The following is a 16832-nucleotide window of genomic DNA, read 5'->3' as shown; positions in this document are numbered from 1 at the left end:
GCCAGATCAGAAATGCTGATCAAGTCAACTAGTTCCTAAAGAGAACTGTGATAGGCCAATCAGATTCACCGCTACTCAGCGATAGAATATAAAATCTGCAGTTTTCTGTTCCATTGATGGAAAACGATCGCGATTGAAAATAAAGTGGAAATAATAAAGCGATTGGAAAGAAGTGAAATGCCATCAGTCATTAGAAAAGCTTTAGGCTACAGTCAGTCAAAGATCGGAACGACTTTAAAGCATACAGGTAAAGGATGGAGTGAGAATAATGGAGCATATGAAGGCCCTGCCCAATGAAAGCTACAATTATTACTAAGCAACGCAGTGGTTTAATTATTGAAATACATATGTTTCTTAAGTGTTTTATATGCAAATAGAGGTAAAATATATGCTATATACTAAGACAAACATTTGACTAACTGACACTAAATCAGGCATGGGCAAACTACGGCCCGTTAAGCTTTTTAATCCAGCCCGCAGAACTTGATGAAATTATATTAATAAACCTTGTTAACGTTTTTTTCCCCGCAATTCTGGCGTTTTCCCAATAGATGACGCACTCTATATACATTGACCTTTGTTGAGGTGCAGCGTATTACACCACATTTGCGCTTTACTTTGTGATCTTGTGGCAACCCATTTCCTGGCACATCCGAACCGGCTCACAATTAGCCAGTGTTCCGACTAAGGGAGATAGCCTGCGGGGATTTGCGAGCACAGAGCTCCGCGTACTGGCGTGCTCTCACAGTTTTGGCACAGGGGACAATTGAATAAGAAGGAGCAGGACAAGTAGACCTGCATCTCCTACCGTTTTTGAAATAAAGACAGTCAGGAGGAGAGTGATGATGATAATATCTTGAAGGATAACAGAATTTTCAGTGCTTTAAAATAATAACTGTTACTATTAAAAAAAGCTATTTTATTCATTTAATTTTCAGTGTTTTAAAAGTCATTTCAATAAATAGCTAAATACCATGGGACTTCAAAGACAGATATTTTGTTGTAATGCATTTGTTCATTTTCAATTGAAATTAAAGCACATGTTTTCTACATATCCCATGATATTTTATTTTCTCTTATGAGGTGTATTACCAAAACACTCCGTCCATCTGCTCCTGGTCCGGCCCCCCTGTCAAATTTTAGAACCCTTTGTGGCCCTCGAGTCAAAAAGTTTGCCCACCCCTGCACTAAATAATACCCAGTGTACCTGTTCTGACTTACGCACAAATCTGACTTAAAGACAGACTAAGGAACGGAACTCGTTTGTAATCCCGGTGACTGCCTGTATTATGTCACATACCTACAAAAGTAAATAAGATTGAAAGGGTACAGAGAAAATTTTACAAGGATTTTGCCAGGACTGGAGGACCTGAGTTATAGGAAAAGATTGAATGGTTTAATATTTTATTCTTTGGAATGTAGAAGATTGAGGGGAGATTTGATAGAGGTATACAAAATCATGAGAGATATAGACAGGGTAAATGCAAGCAGGCTTTTTCCACTGAAGTGGGTCGGACTACAACTATAGCTCATGGATTAAGGGTGAAAGGTGAAAAGGTTTTAAAGGGAATATGAGGCGAAATTTCACTCAAGGGTCATGAGAGAGTGGAACGAGCTGCCAAATGAAGTGGTGCATGGAAGCTCGATTTCATCGCTCAATTAAAGTTTGGATAGGTACATATATGCTAGGGCGATGGGAATAGGCAGTTTAAATGGTTTGGCGTTTTATAGATTGGATGCTGGTCCTGTTTCTGTGCTGTATTTTTCTATGACTATTACAGCACGGTACAGACTTGCAGCCCACCAAGGCGTGCTGACCTTTTAACCTACTCCAAGATCAATCTTAGCTCTTCCCTACCATATAGCCCTCCATTTTTCTATCATGCCCTACTTGGTTTCATCTTACAGGAAGTAATAGCATAAAAACCTGTCACAGCTAATGTGTTTCCCACTGTGCCTATAGTTTCACACAGAATTGACTTTTCAGACTCACAGTGGCCTTCTGTAGGTACTCAACTGCTTGAAGATCTCTGTATCGCCAGTTTTGAACGCCAGAGATCTAGCCCTTAGCAGACTGAAACTCCTGGTTCGTCCAGGACTATTTGTATTATACATATTGCTCTATCACTACACTAAATTATGGTTTAAAGACTGCAGTAGCAGATCATGGCTTGGCTTCGCGAACTAAAATTTAGGAAGGGGGCTGCCCACATCTGCTTCAGACTCGCTGGTGGCCGATGAGGCCAAAATGGGTCAGGCAGACCCGGCCGCAGCGGCAGTCTGGGTTTAGTGCTGCTGTGTCATGGTTCCTCCTCCTCCTTTTGTCCTCAAGGCCAGCCCTGCATGAGTTCAGGGAGGGTGGTCGTAGACTATGGCGTGTCCTTCGGCCTGTGCAGTGGTTTTTTTTAGGTGGAGTGCAGTGTGTGCGGTACTGGCCCCACCCTTTACACCCGGGGTTCATCTGCCATAGCCTAGTAAGCTGGGACGGTGACAGCGAGGTCCTCGGGTCGTAGGAGTTACATCGGAGTGTCCTCCTCCTAGGTGGATGGCCTGACAAGGCTGACGAGCCCCACCTGCCCGGGTTTGTAGTTGTCTTTCTCTTAGGCTGCCTGTCAACTAAAGCTAACGAGCCCAGCCTACCCATCCAGTTATACCGCCGGACACTCGGTTGTGCCATGACGTAGCAAGCTCAATGAAAGCGGTGGGGGGCACTGATGAGAAGGTGTTGCTACAGACGCAGTAGTGTAGGAGAGGCCATTTGTAGTGGCCTGCTGCCTAGCAAGCCAGATAGTGACCACGCGGCGAGCACTACACCAAGAAAGGAGAGGCGATGTATTGCAGGTGGTGGGTGAGCAGGATGTCAGGCCCAGACTTAACCTGCAGCTCCCCCATCTGCAGTAGCAGATGTGTTAGAGTTAAATGCAAACTGGCATCTTTCAAGATTGTTTAATGACATTTCCTGTACACAGGTATGATGAGAACATCATAATTGTTACTCCAGATGTGATGCAGCACTAAGATAAAAAACAATAATAAAAAAAACAGTTTAAGTATAAATAAGATAGCATATTTATTGTATGTCCACAAAGTGACACTAGGCACAGGAGTGTCCGTACATAAGGTGTTTCTGACAGGAAATGATAAAGTAGTGGTGGTTGTGGGTATGGTGGGATGAGTTAGTGGGTGGAGGTGTTGATCGGCCATACATAGTGAAAGTAACTGTTTTTGAGCCTGGTGGTCCTGACGTGGTTGCTATGTAGTCTCCTCCCTGATGCAGGTGGAACAAACAGACCACATATGTCCGTTCACTTCATTGATTTCTCCTTTAATTTTTCACTGATTACAGGTTACCTGTCCTGTTGCCGCTTCCTGGACGACAACCAAATTGTGACCAGTTCAGGAGACACCACTTGGTTAGTGTTGAAACCACATAGACTATCCTGATTAGATTAATCTTTTATGTCTATTTTGTCCAATAGGCAACTTGTTTTCCTCAATATTCAGTTTTGCAGCAACTTATTTGCAAGTAAGCATACTCAATACCATATGCATTTTGTGTGCTTTGAAATGTTACTAAAATGGCCTTAAAGAGCAAAAAGACTAGAGTAAACATTTCTACTGACTAGCTCATGGACTAAGTAGCCTACACTTACGGACTGTGTTACTCCTGTTTCAGAACTGACATTTCAATTTCAAAGTTCAAAGTAAGTTTATTATCAAAGTACATATGTCACCATATACTACCCTGAGATTAATTTTCTTGCAGGCATTCACAGTAGATAGAAAAACATAATAGAATCAAGGCCACACCAAACAGTTTAGGCAAACAATGCAAATCCAAAATGATAGGGGAAAAAATAAATAAGCAAGCAATAAATATTGACAACATGAAATGAAAGAGTCCTAGAAAATGAATTCATTGGTTGTGGGAACAGTTTTGGGGTGATTGAAGTTATCCTCTTCGGTCAAGAACCTGCTGGTTGAGGTGTAATAACTGGTCCTGAATCTTGTGGTTTGTGTCCTGAGGCTTCTTTACCTCCTTTCAGGTGGCAGCAATGAGAAGAGAGCATGACCTGGATGGTGGCAGTCCTTGATGATGGATGCTGCTTTCCTGTGACAGTGCTCCATATAAATGTGCTCATAGATGGCGAGTGTACTCTATTTTTAGGTATTTCACCCAGTGGTTGATATGTGGAATGCTCTGCCCCAGAAGGCAGTGGAGGCCGTCTCTGGATGCATTCAAGAGAGAGTTAGATAGAGCTCTTATAGATAGCGGGGTCAAGGGATATGGGGAGAGGGCAGGAACAGGGTACTGATTGTGTATGATCAGCATGATAGTGAATGGTGGTGCTGGCTAGAAGGGCCGAATGGCCTACTCCTGCACCTTCTGTCTATTGTCTATTTCCATTCAAGGTCATTGGTGTTTCAATACCAGGCTGTGATGTGGCCAGTCAGTGTACTCTCCGCCTCGCATCTTACTAAAACCTTGTCAAAATTTTAGATGTCATGCTGAATCTTCGCAAACCTGGAAGTTGGACCCAGGGCAGATCCTCTGAAAGGATAACACTGAGGAATTAAAAGTTGCTGATCCTTCACCTCTGACTCTCCCAATGAGGACTCTTTCATAGGCCACTTTAATTTGATTATCCTAATCAGTACTGGAGTTAAAAATCCATGCAGGTTTAAGTACATCTTAATGTTCTGATTTCTCTAAACATATTGGAAAGCACGGTTGATGAAATATTTGTACATTTATTGTGAGATCTGAAATATTTTCTTCCACTTTCTTTTGCTAGTGCTCTGTGGGATATTGAAACTGGGCAGCAAACAACCACATTCACTGGCCATACTGGTGATGTCATGAGCCTTTCTCTTGCCCCTGATACAAGACTCTTTGTCTCTGGTGCTTGTGATGCCTCAGGCAAACTTTGGGACATTCGAGAAGGCATGTGCCGACAGACCTTCACTGGACACGAGTCTGATATAAACGCCATTTGTGTAAGTATACCTTTTCCTTCAATGAATAAAAATAAGGTGCAGAAAATTGGTGACTCTTTGTGTGCAGCTCTGCTGGGAATCATTAAATATTCCCATTTAGGAATACTACAGCTCAGTTTACACACACACGTACACACACACCCACTTTTTATACTATTAAGTGTTGCAGTGTAGTGCTGTTGCATTAACAACAAATTTCATGACATATGCCATTGCTATTAAATCTGATTGTGATTCATTTCAGTTTGACTGCAGTACCGCTGTCTTTTCACCACAGGACAATGAGTTTTAGGGAAAAAAATGCTCTTGGAGGGAGGGCACAAAAGCAAACCCACATTCTGGAATTCAGACAAAAGTAGACAATAAGATATATGAGCAAATTAGGCCATTTGGCCCATCAAGTAAGCTCTGCCATTTCATCATGACTGATCCAATTTTCTTCAGTCCCAAGCTTCTGCTGCCTTCTCTCCGTATCCCTTCATGCCCTGACCAATCAGAAATCAACATCTGCCTTAAATATATGTAAAAATTTGTCCACAGCTGCCTGTGGCAAAGAATTCCAGATTCAGCATCCCCAGCTAAAGAAATTCTTCCTTATTCCTGTTCTATTACTACTCTATTCAGAGGCTGTGTCTTCTGGTCTTAGACTCTCTCACCATGGGAATCATCCTCTCCACATCCGCTCTATCAAAGCCTTTAACTATTTGCTAGGTTTCAGTGAGGTAACTCCTCATTCTTCTAAATTTGAGTGAATGTCCAGAGTCATCAGATGCTCTTCATATGACAAGTCATTCAAACCTGTAATCATTTTTTAAACCTCCTTTAAACCCTCTCCAGTTTCAGCACATCCTTCCTAAAATAAGGGGCCCAGACCTGCTCACAATATTCCAAGTGAGGCCTTACCAGTCCTTTACAAAGCTTCAACGTTACATCCTTGCTTTTATATTCTAGTTCTCCTGAAATGAATGCTAACATTGCATTTGCCTTCCTCACCACCAACTCAGTCTGGGGATTCTGCACAGGGACTCCCAAGTCCCTTTGCAGTTCAGATTTTTTTGTATTGTCATTGCATTTAGAAAATACTGAGCCCTTTCATTTCTTCTACCAAAGTGCATAACCATACACTTCCTGACATTCTATCTGCCATTTCTTTGCCCATTCTCCTAATATGTCTGTCCTTCTGCAGTTTCTCTACTTCCTCAAAACTATCTGCACCTCCAGCTATCTTCATATTGTTTGCAAACTTTTCAACAAAGCCATCAATTCCAACATTGACATATAACGTAAAAAAGATCAGTTCCAACAGAACCCCCCCCCCCAGTGGAACACCACTAATCACTGGCAGCGGTCAGAAAAGGTTTCCTTTATTTCCATACTCCACCTCCTGGTAATCAGCCACTGCTTTATCTATGCTAGAATCTTTACTGTAATACCAAGCTGCCTTGTGTGATACCTTGTCAACAGCCTTCTGAAAATCCAAGTACACTAATCAACCGATTCTCCTTTGTCTATCCTGTTTATTGGTATGTCCCAGTAATAAGAAGTAATTATAAGTAGTATGCCCAGTAATAAGAATTCCAATGCATTTGTCAGGCAGAATTTTCCCTTGAGGAAACCATGCTGACTTTGACATATTTTATCATGTGTCTCCAGGTACCTGAGACCTCATCCTTGATAATTGGTCTTCCCAATCACTGAGGTCAGACTTACTGGCCTATAGTTTCCTTTCTTCCGCCTCTCCTTTTTTGAAGAGTGGAGTGACATTTGCAAATTTCCAGTCTCCTGGAACCATTACAGAATCTAGTGATTCATGAAAGATCAGTACTAATGCCTCCACGAGCCACCTCTTTCAGAACTCTGGGGTGTACACCATCTGGTCCAGGTGACTTACCTACCTTCAGACCTTTCAGTTTCCCACAACCTTCTCTCTAGTTATGGTAACTGGAGAATTAGGACAAGTCCTGAAAGTTTCTCTCATGATGTTTTGCATCAAAGTTTAAAATTTTATGGATATTACTGGAAAGGTTCACCTTAGTGCTCCTGGTTGCTAAAATAAAGACTTGTCTGTTTTCCTTGTGTGAGGTCCCTGACAAGCAGGAGAGACTGCTTCCCCACAGTCTACCTTGACATTCAAAGTAATATTTCATCTTCAGTCACCTTCCTCAGAAAAACATTATAACTTTCAATGCTTTTGAATTGAGCAGTTTGTAGGTCAGCTGTCACGTAGATCACAAACAGAGTCATTTCGATCTTTGAAAGGTGCCTTCCTCTGAATGGCACCCATGGACCAGTTCAAGAGGATGGGAACCTAGAAATTCCATATAAGGGAATCCAAATAAGGTTTAATATCACTGATATTTGTCGTGAATTGTTTTGCGGCTGCAGTACTGTGCAATACATAACAAAACTATAAGTTACAATAAAAATTTATAAAAATAACTAGGGCAAAAGAAGAAAAAAGTAGTAGTTTTCATAGATACTGATGCGAAACTTCTAAAAGTTTATAAAGAACTGTTCAATGCCTGTGACCATTTTCGAGTTTAATGTCTGTCTCTTGAATATGTTAAACCAAGGAACATACAGGAACCTGTGAAACAGTGAAGATTTATCATTGCCAAAATCGTTAAATTACCAGACTGTGAGTAGGTTGCTATCAATTTACATTTTATCCATGACTACAGTTGAGAAGGACTTCATTGGTCGTAAAATGTAGGCTGTCTAGAGGCTGTGAATGGTGCTATATAAATGCAAGTCTCTTCTTTTCAGTTCTTCCCTAATGGAAATGCTTTTGCAACTGGTTCGGATGATGCCACCTGCAGGCTGTTTGACCTGCGTGCTGATCAGGAGCTGATGGTCTATTCCCATGACAACATCATTTGTGGCATTACATCTGTGGCATTCTCCAAGAGTGGTCGTCTCCTGTTAGCTGGCTACGATGACTTCAATTGCAATGTTTGGGATACTCTGAAAGCAGACCGTGCTGGTATTTGTTTCATACTATTGATATTTTATCCTTTTGGTTACGAGAATCCAATTAATTGAGACACATTGGGAACAGTACAATTTTGCCCAATTAGCTTAAGTTTCACGGAAGTAGTTAAAAAGGTACTTATAAGAAAGCATCTATCTTAACTGAGTAATAATTATGTATTTAAATAAAATACAGAACAAATTAGAACACGACAATACTGCTATAGTATTATAAGCCTGTATCTGTTCCTAATAGTTATCAGTGGGGGAATTCATCCAGCGTTTGCTGCAGTATTCTTTTGACTGGAAATGAACAAAAAAAAGAAACAAGTGCAAACACCTATTGCAAAAAAATGGGCTGCCTTCATACAATGTTTTTGATGGTTGCATCCTCAATCTTCATTTTCTTTGTAACATTCAAGATGATTGTCAGTGCCTTCAAATTTATCATTTTGTTTTCATTTCTGGCATCTCCAAGCATAAATGCTTGAAACTGCAGAGAGTAAAACATTTCTAAGTTGTCTTACTACTTATTTCTTGCCAGCCATCCATGACAAAAATCGCAGTACTTTGAACACAATACGTGAAACTGATGCTATCTAAAAATTAAAAATGCTGGCAGAACCCAGTGGGCCAGACAGCATCTTTGGGAGGAGGTAGTGACAACGTTTCGGGCCGAAACCCTTCATCAGGAGGGTTCATAAACCCTTCATAACTCCTGATGAAGGGTTTTGGCCGGAAACGTCATCACTACCTCCTCCCATAGATGCTGTCTGGCCTGCTGAGTTCTGCCAGCATTTTGTGTTTTTATTTATTTCCAGCATCTGTAGATTCACTTGTGTTGCCTATCTAAAAATTGTTTGTTCTAAGCATGGTTTAGTGTCTACTGGCCAGACAATTGTAAGCAACTGAAAAACTGTTCAGCAACAGTGTCCTGCCCCAATTGTCCCAAATAAATGAAGTGAATACTGCCTATTTTCTTGATTAGCTATAGTTCTTTAGAAGTTGTCCAGTATAAGCTGCTGCCCTAATTAATCAATACCCAATTAACTGGAATCCATTGTATTTGCTAGTGGATATCTGAATTTGAAACTGTATTTCCTAGTCTGGTTTTTTTTAAATCATTTTTGAAAATAGCATTAAAATTTTTAGCAACACAGACAAAATGCTGGAGGAATTTAGCAGGCCATAGCACTGATAGGATTGGGGTGAGCCAGCATGGATTTACCAAGGGTGAATCATGCTTGACTAATCTATTGGAGTTTTTCGAGGATGTAACCAGGAAGTTAGACAAGGGAGATCCAGTGGATGTAGTGTACCTCGATTTTCAGAAGGCATTTGATAAGGTCCCACATAGGAGATTGGTGGGTAAAATCAAAGCTCATGGCATTGGGGGGAAGACATTGACATGGATAGAAAACTGGCAGATAGAAAGCAAAGGGTAGCGGTGAATGGGTGTCTCTCGGAATGGCAGGTGGTGACCAGTGGGGTGCCACAGGGCTTGGTATTGGGACCACAGCTGTTTACGATTTACGTCAATGATTTAGATGAAGGCATTGAGAATAACATCAGCAAGTTTGCTGATGATACAAAGCTGGGTGGCAGTGTGACATGATGAGGATGTTAGGAGAATTCAGGGTGACTTGGATAGGCTGGGTGAGTGGGCAGATACTTGGCAGGTGACATTTAATGTGAATAAGTGTGAGGTTATCCACTTTGGGAGTAAGAACAGGAAGGCAGATTATTATCTGAACGGTGTAAAGTTAGGTAAGGGAGAAATACAAAGAGATCTATGAGTCCTTGTTCATCAGTCACTGAAGGTGAATGAGCAAGTGCAGCAGGCAGTGAAGAAGGCTGATGGAATGTTGGCCTTTATTACAAAGGGAATTGAGTACAAGAGCAAGGAAATCCTCTTGCATTTGTACAGGGCCCTGGTGAGACCACGCCTGGAGTATTGTGTACAGTTTTGGTCTCCAGGGTTAAGGAAGGACATCCTGGCTGTAGAGGAAGTGCAGCGTAGATTCACAAGGTTAATTCCTGGGATGTCTGGACTGTCTTACGCAGAGAGGTTAGAGAGACTGGGCTTGTACATGCTGGAATTAAGGAGATTGAGAGGGGATCTGATTGCAACATATAAGATTATTAAGGGATTGGACAAGATGTAGGCAGGAAATATGTTCCAGATGCTGGGAGAGTCCAGTACCAGAAGGCATGGTTTGAGAATAAGGGGTAGGTCATTTAGGACAGAGTTGAGAAAAAACTTCTTCTCCCAGAGAGTTGTGGGGGTGTGGAATGCACTGCCTCGGAAGGCAGTGGAGGCCAATTCTCTGGATGCTTTCAAGAAGGAGCTAGATAGGTATCTTATGGATAGGGGATTCAAGGGATATGGGGACAAGGCAGGAACCGGGTATTGATAGTAGATGATCAGCCATGATCTCAAAATGGCGGTGCAGACTCGAAGGGCCGAATGGTCTACTTCTGCACCTATTGTCTATTGGCCAGACAGCATCTATGGAAAAGTGTGCAGTCGACATTACGGGCCAAGACCCTTAAGCAGGACAGAAGGTCCCGTAGTGTTGACTAATCTTTTCATATATGTTGCCTGGACTGCTGAGTTCCTCCAGCATTTTCTGTGTGTGTGTGTGTGGCTTGGATTTCCAGCATCTGTGGATATTCTCTTGTTTGTGATTAAAATTGTTAGCACTTAGGTTTTCAATGTTTATATAAAATAGCAAATGTAACGATTTTAATTAAATGTCAGCAGAGGCCCAAATCTTCATGTTATTCGATTCATATTTTGCAAGCTTTCAGTATTTTTTTTTAGTGCCAATTCTCCTTGCTGTTGCTTTCCTTGCTCATCAAGAGCCAGGTACAGTTTGTAGGTCCATAATGAAGTGTTTTCCCTGCTGTGTTTCAGGTGTTCTGGCTGGCCATGATAACCGTGTGAGCTGCCTGGGCGTTACTGATGATGGCATGGCAGTTGCAACAGGATCCTGGGATAGTTTCCTGAAGATCTGGAACTAGATCTGTAGGTTGGTTTCCCAGCCATCCCTTAAGCTAGCACTTGTGTCACTTTCTCTGCAGTGGCGGAGGCTGAGGGGGTAATTTCAAAGGTGATGTGAGGGGAAGTTTTTTTCACACTGTGCTGCCTGGGTAGCAGTAGAGGTAGATGCAAGAGGGATTTTTAAGAAACATTTAGATAGGCACACGATGTGAGGAAACTGGAAGGATGTAGACATTGTGTGGGCAGAAGAGATTAGTTGGCCATTTGATTACTAATTTGATTGGTTCAGCAAAACCATTGTAGTCCGAATTGACTGTTCCTGTGCTGTACTGTTCTGTGTTATCTGGGCTTGTTTCTTTCACTGGGCTCAGTTCAAATTTGATGTGAAAATTACTATAAACACAGATCACTACCATCAATCTACTTAGTGACTTAAATGCCAGGAAATGCAGTTAGTCTTCTCAATTAGATTCCTGGAGGTTTCATTATGCTTAAGTATAAGCATGGTCCACACCCACCATTATAAACAGGCCTATTTCACAGGCATTGTTGTATTTGGTGAATGGTTATGGTATTCCAAGGAATCTCATCACATTTCATGACATCTATATTTGCCCTTAAAATGCCAATTTATAAACATCTAGATAATGTGCTGGTTGTTCTTAGTTGCCGTGTGAAGAGTTCAAACCAGGTAGCACAAGTACAGAAAGAGATGTTCTACTAGTATAACTGCATGTTGTTGAAAATGGGTTTTATGGTATGGCTTAGTGCAAATGGGGAGAGGAGGTAATGAACTAGCACGAAAGGCTTTGCTCATCTGGGATGAGCTCTCAACATTTAAAAATAAAATTCTTCTGTCACTCTTGGGCTGGATTAGATTGAGTGGCAGGGTGTATTTCACATCATAAACTGAAAAAGTAGCTGGAGGGAAAAACTAAAAGTATATTTATCCTCAAAGTACATATGTCACCATATACAACCCAAAGTTACATTTTCTTACGGGCATTCATAGTAAATACAAAGAAACAACAAAAAAACATAATAATAAATAAGCATTAAATATCAAGGAATTGCTAGTTCATTAAGATGGTTCAAAGTACATTACTTAAAGGGAAATTACAGATTGCAGATATCACTCAGTAGTTCAGAAGTAGTATATTTAGAAGTTTTGTAAGCTACCTGCAAAGGGTCGTCATGTTTCACCAGCACCATCTTGCAAAAGGGTTTTCACAATAATATTAACCATGAAGTAACTTCTTGTGGTATTTTGGACTTGGATAATGGTTACTTGCACGCAAGAGCTCAATTGCACTATTAGCAAGGTGAAAATTGCACATTTTCAAGGGTAAGAGCTGTCACGTGAAATTCATTGGATGACTTTAAAAGTTTAACAAAGAGCCTGACTGATAAGTCAGTTTGATAACATGTTCCACTTGACACCCAGGTCCTCACAGTATAAAAGTTTGTATCCTGAGCAGTGCATCCTCCTCTGATCCTTGTGTTTGTACTTCCCTCATAACCGAGTGAATATTTAGAGCAGCATTTCTCAACCAGGGTTCTACAAGAGATTGTGATGTTTTATAAAAAAAAAACAATAATTTCTGAGCTTTGCGTGATGCTAGCATTCGCAATGGTGGGCAGTAACTGAGCAGCCCCGTTAGCAATCTCGTTAGAGGTCTCTCAGCCCAGTATAGCAGTGTGCAGTAGGACCATGTTTACTTGCTTGAGTCTATTCTCAGTTTCTGGCATGAGATAGGGGAAACTGTTGATAATTGGTGAGTGCTGTATTGCATGGGGGGTGGTGGGGGCCAGTAGGCTGATAAGTGCGAAGTGTGTTTTCTGAACATTGATTGTTCTCACCTAACGTGGGTTGTGACATCAGCCTCTCTTCCTGAATTACCTCCCCCAACTTTCCGTGCCTGCTGCTGACTGACTTATGGGAGCAAACAAACTACTGGTGTAATAGAAAATTGGAGGGAATAGTGCGTGGAATGGGCTGCCAGCGGCAGTGGTGGAGGTGGAAACGATAGGGTCTTTTAAGAGAATCCTGGATGGGTACATGGAGCTTAGAAATATAGAAGGCTATGGGTAAAGCCTTGGTAGTTCTAAGGTAGGGACATGTTTTGCACAGCTTTGTGGGCCAAAGGACCTATATTGTGCTGTATGTTTTCTGTTTCTGTGGAAATTTTCATTCTAAAGAAATGATTTTTATGTGCCATGATTCAACTGTTGACCTGCAGCTTCACTGTTGTAAACGTTGCAAAATGTGGATTGTGCAGGTTAGAAGTCAATTGTATTGTGAAGCTTTTGTATTTTTTGCGGTTTTCTCGTTTAGTTATTTATTACACTGATCTTAGTATGCAACAACGGACACAAAAAAAGTCCATCTTTTCAATGAAAGCTACTTATCAGTGGGTTTTTGTTTGCATGGGCTGGTGATCCAAGTTGTCCCATTCCATTTTGCCTAGTCTGAAAACACAGGCAGTCTAATGAAGAGAGATTAATTTCAAGAAAAGTGAGTTAAGCTTAACTACCTTTTTTTCAAGAAAGGTTGGCTAAAAATTCATTCTCTACTCAAAAGAGCATTGACAATTATTTTTGGATTATATCTACAACTTGCTGATCACGCTGACATACGATGAGCTGTAGATATAATAATTTTTACGCAGAGCTCCTCCAGGGGAGAAAGGTTGAGAAGGGCTGATTTAGAGAATCACCTATGTTTCAGCAAATATGTCATAAAATAATACATTTAGTCCCAAAATATCTGTGACCACAGCTTTTTCCTTTGCAACCAAAGTATCTTCAGTTGCTTGAATGTTTGTGTTACTATCTTGGCAAGCTGACTTCAAGTGAAAGGTGCATCGAAAGAAGTTTTTGAGTGTTTTAGTTGATAAACCAAATCTCTTTAAATTCTTAATGAAGTCTTGCTCTCTTTATATGTTGGGACCAGGTTAGATCTTGAACCCAGAAACTTGAAATTGCTCATTCTCTGGTATTGAGTACAAGGTTGTTGCTGTGACACCACTCAACTAGCTGGTATATCTCACTTCTGTATGGCTTCTATCTCTATCTGAGATTCTACCAACAATGGTTGTATCACCAGGAAATTTACGGATGGGATTTGAGCTATACCTAGCCACACAGTCGTGGATATAAAGAGTAGAGCAGTGGGCTAAGCACACACCTGAGGTGCGCCAATGTTGATTATCAGCGAGGAGGAGATATTATCACCAATCCACATAGATTGGTGGTCTTCTGGTTAGGAAGTTGAGGATCTAATTGCAGAGGGAGGTACAAAGTTCTGTCGCTTATCAATCAGGATTGTGGGAATGATATAGTCAACAGACAGCATCCTGGCATAGGTATTTCTATATGGGGTAACACACGAAAATGCTGGAGGAACTCAACAGATCAGGCAGCATCTATGGGCCAAAACGTCAACTCTTTTTTCTCCTGAATAGGTGCTGCCTGGCCTGCTGAGTTCCTTGAGCATTTTCTGGATTTCCAGCATCTGCAGAATTTATTTGTTTCATATTGGAGTCTTAAGGGGTGTGATAGTTTTCATGACATAATTTAATTAACCCGAAACACAGCCTTATGACTCAACCACACTTTACTTGTGCACAAAGAAAATAGTATGGCCCATCGTCATACTGTTTAAGAATTCTAGGCAGTAAAGTGCTATTTTTATTCAGAATTGGCTAGCAGTTATAGATATCGACCGACCAACCAACACAAAATGCTGGAGGAACTTGGGGGGGGGGGCAGGGGGGAGGAGGGTAGGTAGTATCTATGGAAAAGAGTTGACGTTTCAGGTCAAGACCCTTCATCAGAATTGGAGAAAAAAGATGAGAAGTCATAGATATTGACCTGTTGGTAAGCCGTATGTTTGAATTTCTTTCTTGTATGATCAATCGCCATTCACAGTAGAGGTGTTAAAAGTCAATAGAAACTACAAGCTGATAATGGATGATACTTTGAAGTTAGTAAAGCAATTGTCCCTTAGGTTTTGTGTGCCTTGGATCACTTAACTCCAGACACCTGATGTGCCAAGGGAAAGCTATGCTCTTCAAAGTCCTTTCATGCCTGGGCTGTTTGCACACTTATTTCCAATTTTACCCTACACCAAGGAGTTATGGAACAGCAGTCACCATGAATTGTTTTCATCTTTCCAGATCGCAGACAGACTCCAAGGTGACTGGAAGATCATTCCACATTCAATTACGTTGCATATCCAATCCACTGATACTGACTTGGACACCCCCAACTTCAAAGGGCAAAATGTACTTTTAACCTTTGCTATAATGAAGAGCACAAAGTTAGACAACTTTAAATGGAAGATTCTGTGATATAAAAATGAGATTGCGCATTCCTTTTGGGACCATTGTTTTGTCTTGAAAACACTATTATCCCGCAAAATGTAACTTAAAAAAATCCTGGTAATCATGAAAAAATTGCTAATTTTATCAGTAGTTTAAAGTTTTAGAACCATGTGGGGTTGCTGCCAGTTAAGGGTTGAAAACTTTTAACGCATCTCAATTTTAAGTTGTTTTTAGCTAAGGAATTTAAGTATGGAATTTTCTGGAAAACAAGGGAGTCCTTGAGCAGCATCATCCTGGTTTCTCAGTAACTGTAAATTAGTATCAAAGCTATCTTTTTTGGTCATGTTCTGTGTCATGGACTTTTTGTTGCACAAATATTGCATATGAAATGTTGGAACTAAACTAACCAAGACACGGTCATAGTAATGAATGCTTGTTTTTAAAATGTAATTTTTCCCCCCTCTACACTTTAGTGGGTAACATAGAAAAATGAAAACTCCCCATTGAATTTTAAGCTGACTGGTTTCTTGGTAAAGTTGCTCAGGGCCCATTAGGCCTGTGCTTACTGGAGATTCCTGCTTTTAGCAGCTGCCGATGTCCTGTGCTTGGATCTGGTCAATGTGTGTATCAAATGATGTAAGTTCAATGTTGAAAATAATCTTGAAATTTCTAAGTTAATTTTTTGGGAGTTTTTTTTTTGTTTTTTCTTTTACCATGGGTTTACTCTTCTAGGAGCATGCTGTAGAATTGCATAACGTGCTTATGGAATTAAGTCAATAGATGTTCTTTTAAGACACACCTGTTAAATCGTAACCGTTGTAATAATCATGGCTACTCTGTGCATAATGAGAAATAAAAAGCTATGCACTTTCTTGAGTAGAGCCATCACAACAAACTTGACCTGTTTAAACGATCTTCACAAATGATTCTGAAACAAACCATCCTGTTTATCCATTTAAAAATAAATTGAAATTTGTAGAAAGCTTACTGTTAGAATCATTTTGTAAGGGGCAGGTTTCTGGCTTTATGAATTAGCTGAGTTGAACAGCAGAATCTCTGCAGCCATACTTTACTGTAAACAGAAGTGCTCTTTACTAGAATTAGTAGCTTTTTTTTTGTTCTCTCCTTGCAAAATTGTACAGATGTGCTGTAATAGTGCGTAGGCCTCAACAGGCACCTTTCCATTAACTCTGTAGGTCTTTCCTCACCACTTTCCTCTTTGCCTTTTGTATTTAATTTCAAAGTCGGTGTACTACAAGAAAGCTGGATGCAAGATAGATACTATATTAAAATGTACTGTTATTTAAGATGTAATAAAGCAGTTTGACACGAGTGATGTCTTGGCTGGTTCCTTTAATGTATTGCCTTAAAAATGACTTACTAATTAGAAATTTCCAGAAATTATAACCAGTGCCCATTCCTGTTATAAAGTCAAGCATCAGCAATGTCACATTTGTAGTTTCAGTACTGCATGGGTGGGCATGATGTATCTGACCACTTACAATGGGATAATGACAATAATCTAAAGTACAAAT

General features: G+C 40.6%; 1 protein-coding gene across 2 annotated transcripts in view; it reads left to right on the top strand.

Moving 5' to 3' along the window:
* LOC132382298 (guanine nucleotide-binding protein G(I)/G(S)/G(T) subunit beta-1) overlaps nucleotides 1-16629 on the top strand; it is a 105545-nt gene extending 88916 nt beyond the window's left edge. The window contains exons 7-11 of one of the 2 annotated variants that reach the window (XM_059952427.1): nucleotides 3347-3413; nucleotides 4797-4998; nucleotides 7765-7981; nucleotides 10886-11000; nucleotides 15151-16629. In XM_059952427.1, coding sequence (XP_059808410.1) covers nucleotides 3347-3413; nucleotides 4797-4998; nucleotides 7765-7981; nucleotides 10886-10992 — 593 coding nt within the window. In that variant the 3' untranslated portion in view covers nucleotides 10993-11000; nucleotides 15151-16629. The remainder of the gene's footprint in view (nucleotides 1-3346; nucleotides 3414-4796; nucleotides 4999-7764; nucleotides 7982-10885; nucleotides 11001-15150) is intronic. The other variant, XM_059952428.1, reaches the window with a different exon arrangement.
* Nucleotides 16630-16832: the final 203 nt, after the last annotated feature.

This window comes from Hypanus sabinus, chromosome 27 (genome assembly GCF_030144855.1).
Source record: "Hypanus sabinus isolate sHypSab1 chromosome 27, sHypSab1.hap1, whole genome shotgun sequence".
Classification (NCBI taxonomy): Eukaryota; Metazoa; Chordata; class Chondrichthyes; order Myliobatiformes; family Dasyatidae; genus Hypanus; species Hypanus sabinus.
The sequence above is the reverse complement of the archived record's forward strand: the minus strand, read 5'-3'. Positions and strand labels throughout refer to the sequence as shown.